General features: G+C 40.4%; 1 protein-coding gene across 8 annotated transcripts in view; it reads right to left on the reverse strand.

The window, feature by feature from the left end:
• The window catches only part of DOCK4 (dedicator of cytokinesis 4), a 421,803-nt gene that overhangs the window by 25,662 nt on the left and 376,022 nt on the right, over nucleotides 1-20,119 (reverse strand). For all 8 annotated transcript variants that reach the window (XM_088018529.1, XM_028104818.2, XM_088018530.1 and 5 more), the window contains 4 exons: nucleotides 18,231-18,335; nucleotides 13,002-13,143; nucleotides 11,365-11,531; nucleotides 8,618-8,704 (listed from right to left, as the gene is read on the reverse strand). In XM_088018529.1, coding sequence (XP_087874655.1) covers nucleotides 8,618-8,704; nucleotides 11,365-11,531; nucleotides 13,002-13,143; nucleotides 18,231-18,335 — 501 coding nt within the window. The remainder of the gene's footprint in view (nucleotides 1-8,617; nucleotides 8,705-11,364; nucleotides 11,532-13,001; nucleotides 13,144-18,230; nucleotides 18,336-20,119) is intronic.

Here is a 20,119-nt window from a genome sequence, read left to right on the forward strand (position 1 = left end):
CCTAACAGGGAAGCAGCCAATTATATAAACCAATTAACAAAATTAAAGAAACACATTGATAATAATACAATAATAGTAGGGGACTTTAACACCCCACTCACTGCAATGGACAGATCATCTAAGCAGAAAATCAACAAGGAAATAAGAGCTTTGAATGACACACTGGACCAGATGGACTTCACAGATATATTCAGAGCATTCCATTCTAAAGCAACAGAATACCCATTCTTCTCAAGTGCACCTGGAATACTCTCCAGAAGAGATCACATATTGGGTCAGAAATAAGGTCCCAAATGGTACCAAAAGATTGGGATCATTCCCTAAATATTTTAAAACCACAATGCTTTGAAACTTGAACTCAATCACAAGAGGAAATTTGGAAAGAACTCAAATACATAGAGGCTAAAGAGCATCCTACTAAAGAAAATGAAATTGAAATTGAAAATGAAAACACAACTGTTTCAGGTGGTCCAGGAGGGGAGTATATAGCAATAAAAGCTTTCTCAAGAAACAAGAAAGGTCTCAAATACACAACCTAACCTTACACCTAAAGGAGCTGGGGAAAGAACAGCAAATACAGCCTAAAACCAGGAGGAGAAAAGAAATAATAAAGATTGAGAAGAAATCAATGAAATAGAAACTAAAAGAAGGGTAGAACAGATCAATGAAACTAGGAGCTGGTCCTCTGAAAGAATTAATATTGATAAACCCCTGGCCAGACTAATCAAAAAGAAAAGAGAAATGACCCAAATAAATAAAATCATGATTGAGAGAAGAGATCACAACCAACACCGAAGAAGTACAGACAATTATAAAAACATATTATGAGCAACTATATGCCAACAAATTAGGCAATCTGGAAGAAATGGATGCATTCCTAGAGACGTATAAACTACCAAAACTGAAATAGGAAGAAAGAAAACCTGAACAGTCCCATAACCAGCAAGGAAATTGAAGGAGTAATCAAAAATCTCCCAACAAACTAGAGTCCAGGCCTGGATGGCTTCCCAGGGTAATTCTACCAAACATTTAAAGAAGAATTAATACTGATTCTTCTGAAGCTGTTTCAAAAAACAGAAATGGAAAGAAAACTTCCAAACTCTTTTTATGAGGCCAATATTACCTTGATCCCAAAACCACGCCAAAGACCCCACCAAAATGGAGAATTACAGATCAATATCCCTGATGAACATGAATGCAAAGTTCTCACCAAGATACAAGCCAATAGGATCTAATACATTAATAGGATTATCTACCACAACCAAGTGGGATTTATTGCTGGACTGCAAGGTTGGTTCAACATCCACAAATCAATCAATGTGATACACTACACTAATAAAAGTAAGGACAAGAACCATACGATCCTCTCAACAGATGCAGAAAAAGCATTTGACATAGTACAGCATACTTTCTTGATTAAAACTCTTCACAGTGTAGGGATAGAGGGAACATACCTTAATATCATAAAGCCATATACAAAAAGCTCACAGTGAATATCATTCTCAATGGGGAAAAACTGAGAGCTTTTCCCCTAAGGTCAGGAACATGGCAGGGATGTCCACTATAACCACTGTTGTTCAACATAGTACTAGAAGTCCTAGCCTTAGCAATCAGACAACAAAAAGAAATAAAAGACATCTGAATTGACAAAGAAGAAGTCAAACTCTCACTCTTCTCAGGTGACATGATACTCTATGTGGAAAACCCAAAAGACTCCACCCCCAAATTGCTAGAACTCATACAGGAATTCAGTAAAGTGGCAGGATATAAAAATCAATGCACAGAAATCAGTTGTATTTCTATACACTAACAATGAGACAGAAGAAAGAGAAATTAAGGAATTGATCTCATGTAAAACTGCACCAAAACCCATAAGATACCTAGGAATAAACCTAACCAAAGAGGCAAAGGATCTGTACTCAGAATAACTATAGAACACTCATGAAAGAAATTGAGGAAGATACAAAGAAGTGGAAAACGTTCCATGCTCATGGATTGGAAGAAGAGATATTGTTAAAATGTCTACGCTACCTAGAGCAACCTATATATTCAGTGCAATCATTATCAAAATACCATCAACGTTTTTCACAGAGCTGGAATAATCCTAAAATTTTTATGGAACCAGAAAAGACCCCAAATAGCCAAAGGAATGTTGAAAAAGAAAACCAAAGCTGGCGGCATCACAATTCTGGACTTCAAGCTCTATTACAAAGCTGTAATCATCAAGACAGTGTGGTACTGGCACAAAAACAGACACACAGATCAATGGAACACAATAGAGAACCCAGAAATGGACCCTCAACTCTATGGTCAACTAATCTTCGACAAAGCAGGAAAGAATATCCAATGGAAAAAAGACAGTCTCTTCAACAAATGATGTTGGGAAAACTGGACAGCCACATGCAGAATGAAACTGGACCATTTTCTTACACCATCCACAAAAATAGACTCCAAACGGATGAAAGACCTAAACGTGAGGCAGGAATCCATCAAAATCCTAGAGAAAACACAGGCAGCAACCTCTGTGACCTCAGCCACAGCAACTACTTGCTAGACATGTCCCAAAGGCAAGGGAACTAAAGGCAAAAAATGAACTACTGGGACTTCATCAAGATAAAAAGCTTTTGCACAGCAAAGGAAACAGTCCACAAAACCAAAAGACAACTGACAGAATGGGAGAAGATATTTGTAAATGTCTAAGCAGATAAAGGGCTAGTATCCAAAATCTATAAAGAACTTATCAAATGCAACACCTAAAGAACAAATAACCCAATCAAGAAATGGGCAGAAGACATGAACAGACATTTCTGCAAAGAAGACATCCAAACGGCCATTAGACACACGAAAGAATGCTCAACATCACTTTGCATCAGGGAAATACAAATCAAAACCACAATAAGATACCATCTCACACTGGTCAGAATGGCTAAAATTAACAAGTCAGGAAACAACAGATGTTGGCAAGGATGCAGAGAAAGGTGAACCCTCCTACACAGTTGGTGGGAATGCAAGCTGGTACAGCCACTCTGGAAAACAGCATGGAGGTTCCTCAAAAAGTTGAAAATAGAGCTACTGTATGACCCAACAATTGCACTACTAGGTATCTACTCCAAAGATACAAAGGTAGTGATCCAAAAGATACAAATATAGCGATCCGAAGGGGCACCTGCAACCCAATGTTTAAAGCCGTAATGTCCACAGTAGCCAAACTATGGAAAGAGCCCAGATGTCCATCGACAGATGAATGGATAAAGAAGATGTGGTATATATATATACATTGGAATACTACTCAGCCATGAAAAAATGAAATCTTACCATTTGCAACAATGTAGATGGAACTAAAGGATATTATGCTAAGTGAAATAAGTCAATCAGGGAAAGACAATTATCATGTGATCTCACTCATATGTGGAATTTAAGAAACAAAACAGAGGATCATGGGGAAGAGAGGGAAAAATAAAAGAAGAGGAGATCAGAGAGGAAGACAAACCATAAGAGACTCTTAATCATAGGAAACAAACTGGGGTTGCTGGAGGGGAGTGGGGTGGGGAGGCGAGATGGGGTAACTGGGTGGTGGGCAGTAAGGAGGGCACATGATGTGATGAGCACTGGGTGTTATATAAGACTGATGAATCACTGACCTCTACCTCTGAAACCAGTAATGTATCATATGTTACTTTTTTTTTAAAAGTAAACAAAATGCAATAAACACAGGCCAAAGACAAATAATAACTTGGGGAAATATTTCCACATATATTCCTAATTATCGATATTTCTCAAATACTGAAGAAAACCAGAGGGAATAATCGGTGCATTCACAAAATAAATAGAAATGGTAAATAAATATATGAAAATATCTTTTTTTAAAAGATTTTACTTATTTATTTGAAGAGAGAGAGAGAGAGGCAGAGGGAGAGGGAGAAGCAGACTCCCCCCCGATCAAGCCTGGTGTGGTGCTCGATCCCAGGACCTGGGGATCATGACCTGAGCCAAAGGCAGATGCCTAACCGATTAAGCCACCCAGATGCCCTGAAAATATATCTTCTTATCTAGCATTCAACAAATGCCAAAAAGAAAAAAAATCAACCCTAGTATGATCATTTTCATCTGTTATTTGGAAAGATTAAAATAACACAACACCCAGTGCTGGAGAGGTTGTTGGGAAAATGGGCATCCCCAAGAATAGTTATCCCTGATAGACAGGAAATAAGTTGGTACATGCCATTGTTGGCCCATGAAGCAAAGGTTAAATTGTCGACTCTTTGACAGATCAATTCACTTTTAGGGAAATTATTCTAAGGAGACGGTCAAAGAAGTGTGCAAAGATATTGTGTAAAAAATGTTCATCGAGGAATTATTTTCATCTAGCCCCCAGACTGTGATCTGTAAATCCTCTTTACCACTAAAAAGAAGGAGTCATCGGAGAAATGGTTGCTTTAAGGTCTGGGGCAAGGGGTGTGTAAGTGAGCATGGGGTACCTAGTCATCCCAGTAAGCCAGGAAGGCAGCTGGGAGGAAGACATTAAAGCAGTTGGCCTGTGATCCACGCACTCTCTTCAATGGAGGAATAAATATGCTTGGGGAATAGAAAAGAAGGCAGGTGATTGGGTCTTATCCCCTTGTCAATTGCACCTTCAAGGAAACAGACAAATTGCCTGGAAGAAGAGATGGTATCTGTGTCCTCAGCTAAAGAGTTGCTTATACTAGTAACACCCAGAAGCCAGAAGACATGATTTCCTACAGAATGTCCCAGAAATGTTTTCTAACTCTCTGTAGTATAAAATGGAATATTTCATAATGTAAATTTACTCCCTGGGTGAGGAATCCTGTGAATCTTACTTAGAGACTCCATCTATTCCACGTTATTATTGATGTGGGAAATAAAGACCTGGAGGACAAGGCTTGAGGTCTCAGGTGTCTTCTCTGCTTCATCTGAGGCTCTTGATTGCCTCAAGTTATTAGGAAAGCTTGCTGCTGATTTGACCATCCAGTCCTTTGTTTTAGCTCTGTAGCAACTATTGGGATACTATCAAAAAGACTCAGAAGTCAATTTGAAGAGGCTCCCAACGGGCAAAAGGGAAAAACTTGAAAAATTAGTAAGAGTAATAACTGCAGTGGATTAAAAAAAACAAGTATGCTTAAATCCATGAATTACTAATGATACTAAAACCAAAACCAAACAAATAAAAACTTCTCTGGTCACTTCTGTAGGCTATTATTCTTCCTTTGCTCTACCTCAGGGTAATCATATAGTGGATGAGGGAACGTTTCTCATTATAGAAGTGTTCTGATAAATAAACAAAGAAGGAGTGATAAAATATCACCATTTTGTGATACCTAATAGATTAGGGCTGTCATCATCAGTGGCTGCCCACACAGCTACAAGAAAGACACAACCAGAAGCATGTAACACCACCTATGAAGTACTCTGGCAAAAAAACAATAAAAATAAAAAATCCAAAATAACAACATCGTATCAAGCCTCCAAATCTAACTGCCAATTTACAAAAAAATAGACGGACAAAGAAACACATTAAACTACCCCAATGGTTCAGTCTGCAAATTGTAAGGCAAAAAAGCAACTCAGGGAGAACCTATAGATCAACAGAGACTTTAAGAGACCTCTCAACCCATTGCAGTGTATGGCCCTCATTTGGATCTAAAATCAAACAACACATGATAAAAAAACAAAACTCATAAAATAAACAGACCCTTGGTGAAGTGTGAATGCTGCCTTGATATTTTATGTCAAGGAGTTACTGTTAATTTTTTAGATGGGATAATATATGATATCGTGGTTATGTTTTTTAGTTAACATACATAATTATTTATAGATGAAATGATACGATGTCTGGGATTTACTTTAAAATAATCCAGTATAAAACAGGAAGATGCTGGTAAAACAAAATTGGCCTTTTTGACAGTTGTTTAAGTAAAATGATGGGTAAATCAGGTTCATTATATATTTTCTTTACTTTTGTATGATACAACTTAAATTTAAAAGGGACACTGGATGTTGTGCACAGAGGTGACTGCAGGGGGTTAGGGTAGAAACACATGACCACTTCGGACACTACTGCAGAAATCAGACACTAGATGGTGCTATTAGTGGGGACTGGTGAAGAGTGCACGGATTCTGCCCATATTCTGAAAGTAGAACCACATGATTTTCTGATGGATATTATGTGACATGTGAAACTATTCTCATTATCTGTAGTTGGAGCTTAAAAAGTCATCATACATTTCTTTTGTAGTTTTTTTTATCTTGTTTAAAATTTTTTAAATGAGCTTACTTATTAACCGGAAGAAGTACAGATTTTTTTGTTTGTTCTCAAGACAATAAAAACAATTACTGAGAAAAACAGTAGTTCAAAGGCATTGTCATCTTCGAAAGAATGGGATAATATATTCTGGGGCCATGATTTAGAGAATAAAGGCCCACAATCTCATCTAAAACCTCTGGTGCCAGAAGTTTCACAATTCAGAAAATTTCAGATTTTAGAAACATAATATACAGCACATGGAGTCTATTATGTAATCCTCAAACAGGGTCTGGGGAAATTCTCTTTAACCAAATGCATTAATATTTCTTCAGTAACACATAAGATCATAAACGGTCTTACATCAGATCAGGTTAGGCTTATTACCAATTGAGTTGGGAGCTGAACTTAGGAAAACATCTTTTGGTTTTCAGAATCTTTTAGATTTTGGCATTGTACATAAGGAATTTCAATTCAGGGTGGCATATATTTATTTAGTACCTACTATGTGTCCCTGATCTCAAGGACCTTATATGCCATGCATCGAAGCAGTAAACCAGCAACTTTAATAAAAGGTGGGGACATTCCAGGCAGTGGGAACAAGAGAAAGACATAAGGTTGTTATGAGTGGGCTGTGTTCAAAGAACAAAGTAGCCCAATTTAATTTGTTCTCTTTGAAAGAATGTAAGATTATATATTCTAATAAAGTAGGCAGCTGATGTTTGAAAGGTTGTTTTGTCATGCTTCTTTAATCATTATCAGCATGGTACTTTTTAATGAGTATTGTGTGCGTGTGTGTCTGTGTGTGTGTGTGTGTGTCTGTGTGTGTGTGAGTGCGTGTGTGTGAGTGCGTGTGTGTGAGTGCGTGCGTGTGTGTCTGTGTGTGTGAGTGCATGTGTGTCTGTGAGTGTGCGCGCGCGCACGTGTGTATGTGTGTGTGACAGAGCTGTGGGGGGATAATATTTCAAAGGTTAGGATCATTGGTGAGGCCTCAGAGAATTTAACGCTCGGGGTAGTAAGCAGCTGAAAAGGTTCTCTGAATCAGTAATGCAGGGACAGATGACTAAGAACATTTCTGTGGATTGGGCCCATTCAGCATGAAGCGTAAGACTTTCTCAGACTGTTTAGCAGCCTCTACTCTTCCACGGAAGGCACCAGGGTATACCATGTAAGCAACCAGCTTTGCGGACTCTTGACGCAGACTCTACAAGAATAGGACTACGCTGAGGCAGTCTACTGAACTGAGTTCCATTTCTTTAGGAAGCCATGTGAATTTTTTAGCACTGTAAAAGGAAAACACCATTAAATCCTTATCTTAATCAAACATGATAAGCTGAGTGGTTTCAATACTTCGTGAGATTTCAGGTAGAACAAGCCATTCTTGGAAGACCATTTGGGCAGGAGCTGCTCTTACGTATTCAGTGACAGAGTAGGCTTGTTACCTAAATAGGAAAGGAGTTAAATGAAATTTTCACAATCGTCACTTTTTCAATCAGCTAGAGGACTATGGCGATCAAAGACTATGGCTTCAGTCCTGATGGATGTAGCAAGGGAGGGAGTAGGCTGCTGCTTGGTTGCAGGGCTGCCACCAAGGTGCCGCTAGCCCGAGGGGCGACACAGGCAGCAGGCCAGGTCTCACCCCGATACAGCTGCTGTCAGCACCAGGCCTGGGGCCTGGAGCTGGGGCCTGCTTTAAAACTTGAAGGGTTCTTGTGTGCTGTGGTTTCCATAGAATGACACCCAATGGTCTCCAGCTGGTGTTCATCCAGGACAGCTCAGTGAGACTCACAAAGCCACCTCCCCTCTACTGCCACCAGGAACAGCATGGAGCTACTGGAGCTCTGCGCTAGCCTCAGGCTGCCTGTAAGGAAACTGAGCTTGAAGAGCTGGCTGGGACTGGCTGTCCAGGCAGGAAAATCTGGGTTTGAGTCTAGCCTTTTTCAACGTCTTGATGTGATACCTCTGGCAAAGGCTTTTAACTTCTGGTTAAAACTTGTAAAAAGAGGGAGAGGGATACATACCTCATAGTTTCGGTATGATGATTAAATAAGATAAGGTAGAGAACCTCTTCCCACCGGCCTACAGTCATTCGAATTCCAGCTCTTTTACTCAAGGGCCTGCAGGGTTTCCATGCTATAGTCATAGTTCTTTTTGAGGAATGCCTCTTGCTGGCCAGACTAGAATACTCACGTTCCCCTCCAAGCCTTGGTCACAGGGGTCAACACCATAAACATTCACTACCTTACTCTGTGTGCTTCCGGGAACTTGGAGTCGACAGCAGAAGCAATTAATATATGGCATGACTCCCGGTGACCAACTGTGATGAGAAAGTACTTGAGAATAAGCTCTGATGCTTACCACTTCACGCTTTTCCACTTCAAACCAGCGGGAAATTCCAGGTAAACTCTGCACCAAGTATAATGATGTTCTCTCCACCCAGAGACTCTACGGAATACAAAACAAATTAAGTCCCCAAGTGTCCCTTCTTCCTAGTTACTGAGCTATGACTAACGTTAGCCATTCGATTTGGTCAGGTTTGCTTATTTCTGTAGGCTTTTCTTTAGTATCCCTCTAGCATGTGGGTAATCCCTTCATACTTGTGAAGCCTTCATGGTAAGATACCACTGATGCTGTGTTAATCATTCCCATTCTGTGTTGTCGGACACTTTTTCCTGTGTGGAATACATGATCTACTGCAGGCAGCAAGCTTAAAATAGAGTAACAGGCCACCACAGTTATTTCCTTTGCTAGTTCTTTCACATTCCAATTTAAACCCCTTCACTCCTTAAGGTCTTGCCATTTTTATCTGGAAGGGGTAACAGTATCAGCTAGTCAACACAGGTTTAGAATAATAACATCCTCATGGAGGAAAGGTCCATGAAGAATCACGTAGCTCCACCTTTCTATTTTAAAAAGGGAGATGCTAAGCATCAGGGAGGCAATGTGACCTGCCCGGGGGTACATTCTAGTTCCCAGACTCTACCTACTGGAACTTCTGACTTCCTCACTGCGCCACATTTTCTCATGCCCATTTGAACTGCCATCATCCAGGAGGATCTGTATTTCAAGAGCCGAGGCTTCCCCTGGCCAGGAGAGCACCCCCTTGACACGTGAAGCCACAGCTGCCTTGATAAAAGCCGCTGTGGGCGACAGATTTTTTTGTCAACCATGTTTCTCTGTCTATGCCTCATTTTTCTCAAGAGGATATGAAATAGTGCCACTTATCCCAGAACAACAGAAACTGGGAGGATTTCTTCGTGTCAGCCAAGATAGACTGAAATGAATACCGCAGAGTCCCTGTGCCAGCAGCTGGAAGCATTGTGGCGGTGAGAGGGAGGTGAGCATGGAGGGAAGGGCTCAGGGCAAAGAGAAAGGAACGCTGGGCTCGAGGTGCTGAGGGAGAGCAGAAGGAAGCAGGCAGGCAGAGCAGCCTGTGGGAGGAGGACGGCACTTCTCAGAGGAGGTGACACGTGAGCGGAATGCTGAAGAGTGAGTAGGAGTTTGCCAGGCGGAGGGATGGGGGAGCGCTGCAGGCAGCAGGAAGCAGCCCGCGCAGAGGCCCTAGCGAGAAAGAGCGAGCGAGCCAGGGGCTGGAGAAAGGGAAAAGGCATGGCGGGAGATGGGGAAGAGAAGTTTGGTGTCGCTGGAGCCCCAGAGGGAGGGTGGGCGAGCGGGATGCGGTGCAGATGAGGCTTCTGAGGGGTAGTTTTGTGCCAGATGCTGAGGGCTGGAAACACAGGAATGAGGAGCCAGACTTATCAATATTTTCTAGGGGGACTGCTATACCACTGATAAATACGCTGGAAATGAGCTGCAGCAGAAAGTGCAAAGGAGAAGGTACTGGAAGGTGTGGGTTGTAGTATAGGGTCTCCGGGTAGTTAGAATGTGACTTTGAGCAAGTCACCTGCCTGACTCCAGCAGATCTCAGACTTTGTATTCAGTGTCACCACCTGCAACGAAAGCTGTATCATAAACTAATGATCGTTAATTGGTTTTGTGGGACACAAAGAAAAATGTAAGTATCCAAAAGGACTAGAAGTGATCATGGATCTTTTCAATGACATCCCAGTACTGTCTTCCAATAGTGTCTCTGCCTTGATAGGTAACCCATCAGACCTCCTTGCACAGAGGACTGCCCTGTGTGGAGGCCCATCAGGACACTGCAGAATGACCCCAGCTTCCCCTTCTGATCACCCGGCTGTTCCCCATTCCTGGAGCTACTGCTGTGGGTGCTGGAAACTGATGCTTAGGCAGAGGTGATAAGGACAGTTAACATCAGAGATCATTGCTAATAGCGTTAGGAGGACGTTTCCCAGCTTAAGTAGAGACTCTGTGATAAAAGAAGCTAAGCCAATTAACCCACAGTAATAGGTCAGTTTTTTAGGGGGGGAAATACTGACTAACCGGGGATCTATCTGGTCCCACTTTGTCACTGTTATCAAGGAAAGAAGAGATTATAACGTATCTGTGGCACAATCCCCCAGTAGGGCTATTAGACAGCCCAAGAGAGCTCGGGATGGCAAGGCTTATTACAACTACTGAGAATGGACGACTCAGCACATACAAGGAGTCTATGGTTGGCTTTTACTCGGTGTCTTCTCAGAAGTCCTAATGACACACCATTCTAACAAGAAAAAGCAGATCACACAGAAATCATTCACTGTACCAGCAGTCTACCTAACTGTTCCCTGTCTCAGATTCTTCATTTCCCCTGTCAGTTAAGCATTCTTTACTCACTGCACACTGAGAACAAATATCCTGTGGTCCCCACCGTTGGTTCAATATGAGTGAATAAGAAGGCTGAGCTCAACTGTGACATCTCAAAGACTGGTCTCAGGACCACCACCAGCATTGTCACAAAGAAGCTGATTCCAGGCCTTTCTCTCAGACCTACTGAGTCAGGATTCCTGAGCTAAGAAGTCTACTTGGTTAGAAAAGCACCCCCATGGCACTCTGATATACAGCTGAGTTTGAGATCAACAAGATTCAATGGTTTCTAGTCCCTTCTGGTTCTATCACTTGACTCTATTCTAAATAAATACTTACGGAGGGGCTTGTTCCAAAGAGCTCATGGGAAATCGTATGTAATAAGAACTGCACGGTACCTTGAATTCATTTTCTTTATCTTTAGTGCCTTTGTGAAATGGTCTGTCATAGCGGAATTTCCAGATATGATTCACTTTATAGAAACTTTTGATGTTGTCCGGAACACCCTCTCTCTGCAGGACCTCCTGGCTCTCTGGGATGGGAGTCACGGCATAGATCTGCAAATCTAGGATTAAAAAGTCAAGGAGGAAACCCGACTTGGCAAACGCCATGGAAATCCAGCTTGAGCTGAGCTGTGGCAGAGAGCAGAGAATGGGTAAACAATCTGGTGTTTCCACTGGGTCGAAGTCATTTAAAAAATACCAAGAAGGGGCCAAGAACTCAGTTCATGACAAATCATTTCTCAAACTACAGGCCTTGAACTAGTTTTAGGGAGGTGATTCTGACAAAGTATCTGTTTAAAATGTCTATTATGTGTGAATTTATCACTGATTTTTTTTTCTTCTTTTCTTGGTGGGGGGTGGGTGGGAATGGCTTGGATCTTAGGTACTCAGAATTGTATAATACAATAATACAATTGTATTATTCTAATTCTTAAGAGACATTCCAAGCATGTCCCCTCTTAACTGTTTGTTTGTAAAATAATGTATCAATACCCATGCAACCATGACCAAAGACAATAACCAGTTCTGACAGTGATTTATATTTACCTGTGTGATGCTCTGTGTCTCCAGCCTTCCCCCACTTGTGGTATCACTCTCCCAAATCTTATACTGATAAGCAGAGTGTTGTTGTAGTTGATATTTAAAAAATTACATTAAAGGGGTATCATATGAATCATTGAACACTACATCTAAAACTAATGATGTACTATATGTTGGCTAATTGAATTTAAATTTAAAAAAAATAAAGGGGTCTCATATTTACTTGTATATTTACCTTCTTCTCTTCTCAAAGAAGGATAGCAACATATTTTCCCTTATGTAATTTCTTGCTTCTGTTGCATTTTATTTTCTACTTTGAAATGGGATCCGTGATTATCAATGGTTGTTTCTTGTCTTCTTCAAGATCTTAAGTTTTGGGAAGAGACAGAAGTATTCACAAAGGAGTGCTGGGGTGAATTCCTTTTGTCTCTAGTGCCTGGATAATTTCAGTTGAGTTGTTTGTATTTAGATAATGAAAGTGTCAATTACACAGCAATCATCAAAGGCTGTCCAAAATGCCATGGCTAAGAATCCCCCAGTACCTTAGAGATACTAAGGTACCTCCTTCTCTGCACTTCCTTCCAGAATAAAAATATCAAGGGAAAAGGGGGTGAATGATATGTGCTAGGAAATATAATGCTATTATTTCCTCCAACTGAAGCAGTTTCCACAGGATATGTTGGAGGAAAATTATTCTAAGGGAAATCACTAAAAGGAGCTTTAAAAGCAGGGTGGAGATATGGAAAAGTTTTAATTAAAAGGAAAAAAAAATTCTTTACTAGAATCCTTAAGGGATTTCCTTTCAACTGACATTGTGATAATAACTAGAACAATTCTGTTCAGAAGGAGCTAAGCTAAAATCAAGATGAGCGAGAAAGAGGGAAAGTAAGAACATGGCAAAGGGCCAGAGGCTGAACAACCTTGCAGGAAAATACTCTGCAGCTAACGGCCAATAGCTCTAACTGCAATGCAGCCCATCTAGGTGTGGATACACTGAGCTTCCGCCTGGAAGATGGTCTCATCAGGCTGGTTGGCATGCTGCATAGCGATGGCGTGGGGGAACTCATTCAGCATTCTCTGTTGGAAGGCCTCCAGCCTTTCGTAGTCATGCCCTCGACACACAAACTCCTTATTCTGGAGGTGAAATAAACAAAGAAACGAGAGCCATGTAATTGAGTGCGTTCCTTACAGAAAGAAGCCAAAAAAGAGGACCGTGGCAGGAAGTGAGCACATGCCTCACATCCACACACTGTAACAAACCCCCCCAAAAACAGTCTGAAAAACTTGCCCAGATGTGAAAAATGCAAGGCAAGGATCCCGAGCTTCCCTCTCTATTGCTTTTGGTCAGAGCCCCCAGCACGTGCCCCTCCTCCCGGTTCGTTTGCTAAGGTGCAAAGAGGCATCGGATTCTCAGAGCACCAAACAAAGCAATCATGTTCCCTCTAAATGCTGATGAGCACATGTGTTAAAGATTTTTTTTTTAAAGAAGAAGAGAGCAGGAGGGGAAGAATGAAGGGGGGTAAATCGGAGGGGCAGACGAACCATGAGAGATGATGGACTCTGAAAAACAAACTGAGGGTTCTAGAGGGGAGGGGGGTGGGGGGATGGGTTAGCCTGGTGATGGGTATTAAAGAGGGCACGTTCTGCATGGAGCACTGGGTGTTTTGCACCAACAATGAATCATGGAACACTACATCAAAAACTAATGATGTAATGTATGGTGATTAACATAACAATAAAAAAGATTTTTTTAAAAATATAAGCTGGGTATCAGAGTTTAGTGGATAAAGTCTCAATAGGGAGGAAAAGAAAGTAAATGCGATCTCCAAAAATGCATTTTATTGCATTCTTTATCAAGGCCACAGAGATGGGCCTCCACACTGGATCCCAGCATGGAAGAAAGGAAGACTGAGCCTGTTTGTACTCCTGCTCTCAGCAAGGCTGGCCCAGGAAACTTCTCTGCCATCACCAACTCAGCTCAGCTTCCTGTGGCCAAGAATCTTATTTACTGGCCCAAATTGAGATTTAGGATTTGTAGGGACTTGCCGAATGTTGGATACAATTTTTTTTCTGTTTTTGTTGTTGTTGTTGTTGTTGTTCGTTTGTTTTGTTTTAGAAGATGTATAAGTACTCTGTGGGCCGGGACTGTCTCTCGTTCAGGTAAAAATGGTGAAGGTTATCCTTGAGGTAGGCTAGAGAGCTGGAAAGGTGGGCAGGTTTCTTTAAAGCACCTTACTGCTCAGGTTAGGTAAGAGGGAACTCTTCCAGCTTAATGGTTATGAAGTTCCAACTGCTTAAAACAGCCAATGACGAGGCACTCTGTACATATCTTACTTAACCCACTAAACCTGAGAGGTAGTCACTCCCACATCCTGCCCCATTTTAGAACTGGGAACTGAGGATCAAGATCCTTCTGTACTTTGTCCATGCGTACTGTATTCAAGCTCAGATGTGGGACCAAGGCCTGAGCTCTCTCTGCTGAACATGGCTGGTACAGCCAGAAAAAACTCCTAGTTGTTACTGGGACCACAAAAGGTTGTGGGTGACATGCCCTGAAGATCTTTAAGAGAAAGAGGAAGTGGTTCGTGGTCTGGGGGAGCTAGCTAAGGCCCAAGGTTCTCAGCCTGATAAGATTCCTATGCTTGCATAAAACGCCCTAAGGAAGAAATCTGAGCCAGGGGCAGGGGGCTGAGGGTTGCAGCCGAGAAAAAGCAGCTGCAGAGGAAACAGCGGAGAGTGGGCTCTGAAAGCCTGTCACAATTCCTCATAAACCCCCAAATCACGATCCTTTGGTAACACAGGCTAAGACAGACTACCTAGAAATCAGGACCCCCCCACAATCCCATGTTTAAAACTGTCTAGATAAAAGAAGGTATACCTTCTGATGCTATGTATTTTTTATTCTACTCAAAAGATAATAAATTTGCTTGATAAAATAAGACTACATATGTATATATATATGTATGTATATATAAATATATACATACATATATAGTGCATATTACAGAAGTCCCCAAATAAATATCCGAGTACTCTAATAACTGCAACCTTTTTAAGGCAACGCTTACATATTACAGCAGTTTATAAAATCAGGGGTTACTCTAAGCATATAATCATTCAACGGTGTTAAGAAGTCATTCTGAAATAAAAATAAATTTGGGGACTGATATTGGAGTTGTCAAGAAATTAAAAGGAATTAAGCACTTCCCCCATCAATACATTTTTTTTTAATCACAGCTTTGGTATAGTTCACATACCATAAAAGAGACCCTATTGAAGGTTTTTAGTATATTCACAGACCAACTATCACCACTGTTGAATGTGAGAACATTTTCATTACCTCGAAGAGAAACTCGTACCCATCAGCAATCACTCCCTGTTTCCTCCAACATCCCCCCAGCCTCTGAAACCACTAATCTACTTTGTTTCTATGGATTTGCCAATTCTGGACATTTCAAATAAATGGAATCATACAACACATAGTCTTTTGTTACTGGCTTCTTTCACTTAACGTGATATGCTTAAGGTTCATATATCAGTACTTCATTCCTTTCTTACTGCTAAATATTCCATTGCATGGATATATCATATGTTGTTTATCCATTCATCGGTTGATTGTTATTTAGGCTGCTTCCACTTTTTGGCAATAGTGATTAGTACAGCTATGAACATTTGTGTACAGGTCTTCATGAGAACATATGTTTTCAATTCTCTTGAGTATATACCTAGGAGTGGAATCAGTGGGTCACATTTGTTAATACTTAAATTTTTTTATTGTCTTTTTCTTTTGAAAAGGAAATACAGACCTATGGTAAAAAAAAAAAAAAAATTCCCAAACAATACTGAGCACCAGTGAAAAGTAAATCTCTCTCTCATCCTTGACCTTGGTCATTCTCCTCAGACAAATCACTACTCAGAGATATTCTGTGCACAAAGAGATTGTCAGTTTTTCACGAGGGTAAAAAAACTACTCAGATCATACACTTACGTAAATGTATTAATTTACTGCAGCTTGAAAAACTGTCTTGGAATTGATCAACAAGGAAATTTTTAATGTTGATATTTGCTTTTTTTTTTAATTGAAGGACAGACTAGAATATGATTTCCTAAAAAGAGGCCCAGCCTCATGATTCTGAAGGGTGTGGTGCCCTTTAGAATAGAGGGTGACCCTTCTCTTCACTTTGAAGAAAATGCCATTTATATCTAGAAAAGCTGTTTTGAAAAGACTAATAACATAGGTTGATTTTTTTCTAATTGACTTTCTAACAAAATTTATTTTATTAGCCAATATAGTTTTCTAATTTGCTAAATTCCCTTTAAAATTGTGACTCCTAAACTTCTTCCGATTTTTATTTTTATTTTTTTATTTTTTATTTTTTTTTAAGATTTTATTTATTTATTTGACAGAGAGACAGTGAGAGAGGGAACACAAACAGGGGGTACGGGGAGAGGGAGAGGCAGGTTCCCCGCTGAGCAGGGAGCCCGATGAGGGGCTGGATCCCAGGACTCTGGGATCATGACCCGAGCAGAAGGCAGACGCTTAATGAATGAGCCACGCAGGTGCCCCTCTTCTGATTTTTAAAAAACTTTACACTTTCAATTATCACAGTTTCATTTACAAGATAAACATCTAGGATACTTTACAGTGCACTTGCTAGCTGAACTCAGAATTTGATCAGGGCTACAATATGACTTTTGTGGGCCCCTTCCTCTATAAAAACTTATTAAAAAATCATACTGAGAGACTGATTTGGTATAGGGACAAATAAATACATAATAATCTAATGTATAATACACAACTTAATATACATTATAACAATTTCTTCAACCAAAAAAATTCATTTTTCTTCTGATCTTTAAAAGAAATTAAAATACTTTTGTAGGCAATATTATGACTCGTAAACACTGTACCCACTGTATGTAACAGATTGACTGGCCCTGAGTATGACGTGGAAGAAAAAAGTAATCTTTTACTTTGCCTGATTTTGAGCCGAGAAAGGAAGGGGGTCTGCTGCACCAGAGTCACGTCTGGACCCTCCTGTGGGGTCTCCAGCCCTCTGCGCCAGACTGTCCCCCTTCTACTCACCACCTGGATCCTGGTCATGTACACTGGGCAGGGGGTTGCTGATGACAGCCCAGGCCTAGAATGTCCACTTTCAAAACTTAGTCTTTCAAAGTCAGGGGGTTGCTGATGACAGCCCAGGCCTAGAATGTCCACTTTCAAAACTTAGTCTTTCAAAGTCAGGGGGTTGCTGATGACAGCCCAGGCCTAGAATGTCCACTTTCAAAACTTAGTCTTTCAAAGTCAGAGAGTGTTCTAAACCTGTCTCCGTTTTTGATCCAGAATCAAGCTTTCCTTTGTCCTTAGATCCATCTGCAGAGTCAGCCTTGTGACTGACTCTGTGTACACCATCATGCAGATTCCCTTTTAACCCAACAAGGAGATTTTTACTTATGTCTTCATGGCACTGAAATACATGGTCATTTCAATCAACCTGTCATTTGAGTGTATGCTTGATGTAATACTAAAATGAATTTTTGCCTATGGTGTTTGGATATTTTGGACTCTAGATTTACATTTAGTGTGTATATATATGTATATATATATATATATAAACTTTATATGTAAATATATGAATAAACAAATACATATAAAACTTTCATTCTAAAAGGGAGCTAAGTTAATGATTATTAAACAAATAATGCAGTCCAATCTTTCTCCTCTCCCTCCTCCTCCAAGGACCCCCATCTTATATTTATTCATATGTGCTGGCAGTTAAAGCAGGATGCAGGGCAACACAAACACCAAAGTATTTGTATGCTGATATCTAAAGTTTGTAATGAATTCACTCAATTATTCCAGATACTTCTCCTTAAATTACTTGGGGAGGTACATTTCCTCTTCCAACCAGTGTTTTCATATAAGTAAGTGTAAGTAAGATGTTATCCACTGAAGGGTTAAGATAGGTAAGACTTTTCATAAGATACAGTGAATTTAGAAATTTAGCAGGGAAAATCAAATCATTATTTGATAGCCTGGGAAATTATTCAAAACAAGGTATTCTAGATTTAGTACGGTGTCTGCACACTAAAAAGTTAAAGGAAAAATCTCATGATGTTATTGTACTAAAAGAACAAAATGCCATTAAACATCTTAGTTTCCTTGATTGGGATATCTATTTTGAAAGTATAACAGCAAATTAAATAGTGTTTTAACTTACTCTTAAGAAAAACGGAAATTTTTTCCCATAAAAGCCAACTCTGAAGAACTCTGGTTCAAGACGTTGCTGGTCCATAATTTTGTCATACAAAGAGGCTTCCATCATCTAGGAAAGCAAAGGAGAAGTTCTAGGCATTTTATCTCATCCTTCAGCTCCCCCTATTTATAGAAGAGTATATTTCTTCTATACAAAGGAGAACTTCACTGTAGTTTTCAGTTTGCAGAAAAGAAGGTTTCACTCCCTTTCTGTGCTTTAAGGCAGGGAACAGCAAACTTATTCTGTAATTGGCCAGAGAATAAAGAGTTCAGGCTTTTCAGGCCATATGGTCCCTGTCACAACTACTCAGTCCTGCCAGGTCCACAGGCTACAGGTTGCTGACCCGCTTTTAAAGGATCAAATATTATTCCATGTTCTCACCAGAGAAAATAATTTCTATGCACAAAGCCTATCAAGAAAATATTTTCTTCACAATTAAATGAATATGAACATGAATTTAAAAAAATGAACGAACTATCAGAGGCCAAATCTTTCTGGAGAATTCTAGTGCCAGATGTACTCACCTGTGGATTTGGTTCTCCTTGGTCATGGTAATTCAGGACACGTCGAAGGTGCAAGCTTGCACAGGTTGGACAGGGATAAACCAAACCCAAGGAGACCCATCATGCAAAGTGCTGTCTGGGCTGAAAGCTCTTAAGTGTGTCTCCCACAATGTTGGCACTATGAAGCCCATAAAGCTTATGGTTTTCCATTCATGGTATTATCATCCCCAGGGTTTATGGAGAAAGACTAATATTGCTCTTGAAAACTTCTCCCCCTCCCCCTGCCCCCAGTAACAGCACCCCAAAGAGCAGTTGGCATGAAGTGTAATGCTTTGGGTTTATAAAAATCGGAGTGACTATGGTACCCAAGGGCTCTCCCGGGTAAACACTGTAACCTCGCTTCTGTTACGGGGGTGTATGCCAAGAGAAGCACAGAAACGTTTTTATATAAAACTGCAGTGCCTGCCAGCGCCAGCATGATGGACTGAAGTTAAAACAAGGTTTTGTTTTGTTTTGTTTTTTTCTCTTTGGTTTTCATGCTGGGAGAAACATCGATGAACCACTGGCATGAAATACTACACCGGCAGCACAGGACCAGTTCCTACAGGCTGAATGAGTTACGTGTGGGGTAAGGGATTTTATGAGCTGTTAAAGGTTGACAATATCATCTCAGAAACCACTACCTCAGAATTAAAAGGCAACATCATAATCTTCTTCCTATTTTAGAAACCCCGCAGAGCTTAAATATGGTAAGAGGACACAAAATGCTCATGCCTCTTAAGAGTAAGGATTCAGAGTGCAAGAGGGACCCATTTGAACCTGAAAAGAAAAGAAGGGACAGAACATTTGGTTCAGGGACACAGCATATTGAACTCCTGAGCTCCTGGGTACTAAGACCTTGGTTCAGGTTTAGCAAATCAAACACGTTGCTGAAGTTAGAGAGATGACACCTATAGAATTTAGCCCCGAAACAGAAATGGGTCAGCCAGCCATGTCTACTGTTTTGCTGTGCAGATTATGGGACTAAGAATAGTATTTTGTGGTAGAGCTCTGCATACAAGTGAGAAGCTCTTTGAACAGCGTGGAGATTTCTCCTCAATAAACTAAAAGAATTAATCGTGGATTAGATTTTACATTTCAGAGGTGATGTTTAGAAGAGATCAAAGGCTCACTTCTGTGTACTAATCAGAAGCACTTGCTATTTCTCTAAATAGCTGAGTATGCTGCAGAGGAAAGACTTCTCTTAAAAAAGCTTTCTGCAAGACAGGTCGAGATGATCACAGAGTTAATTTTATAGAATGATACTGGAAAGTTAATGAAAAAAGGATGCCATTGCCTGATTAGCATGCA

This window comes from Eumetopias jubatus, unplaced genomic scaffold, assembly GCF_037043125.1.
Source record: "Eumetopias jubatus isolate StellerSeaLion01/CBP00866 unplaced genomic scaffold, mEumJub1_p1.0 scaffold_14, whole genome shotgun sequence".
NCBI classification, from domain to species: domain Eukaryota; kingdom Metazoa; phylum Chordata; class Mammalia; order Carnivora; family Otariidae; genus Eumetopias; species Eumetopias jubatus.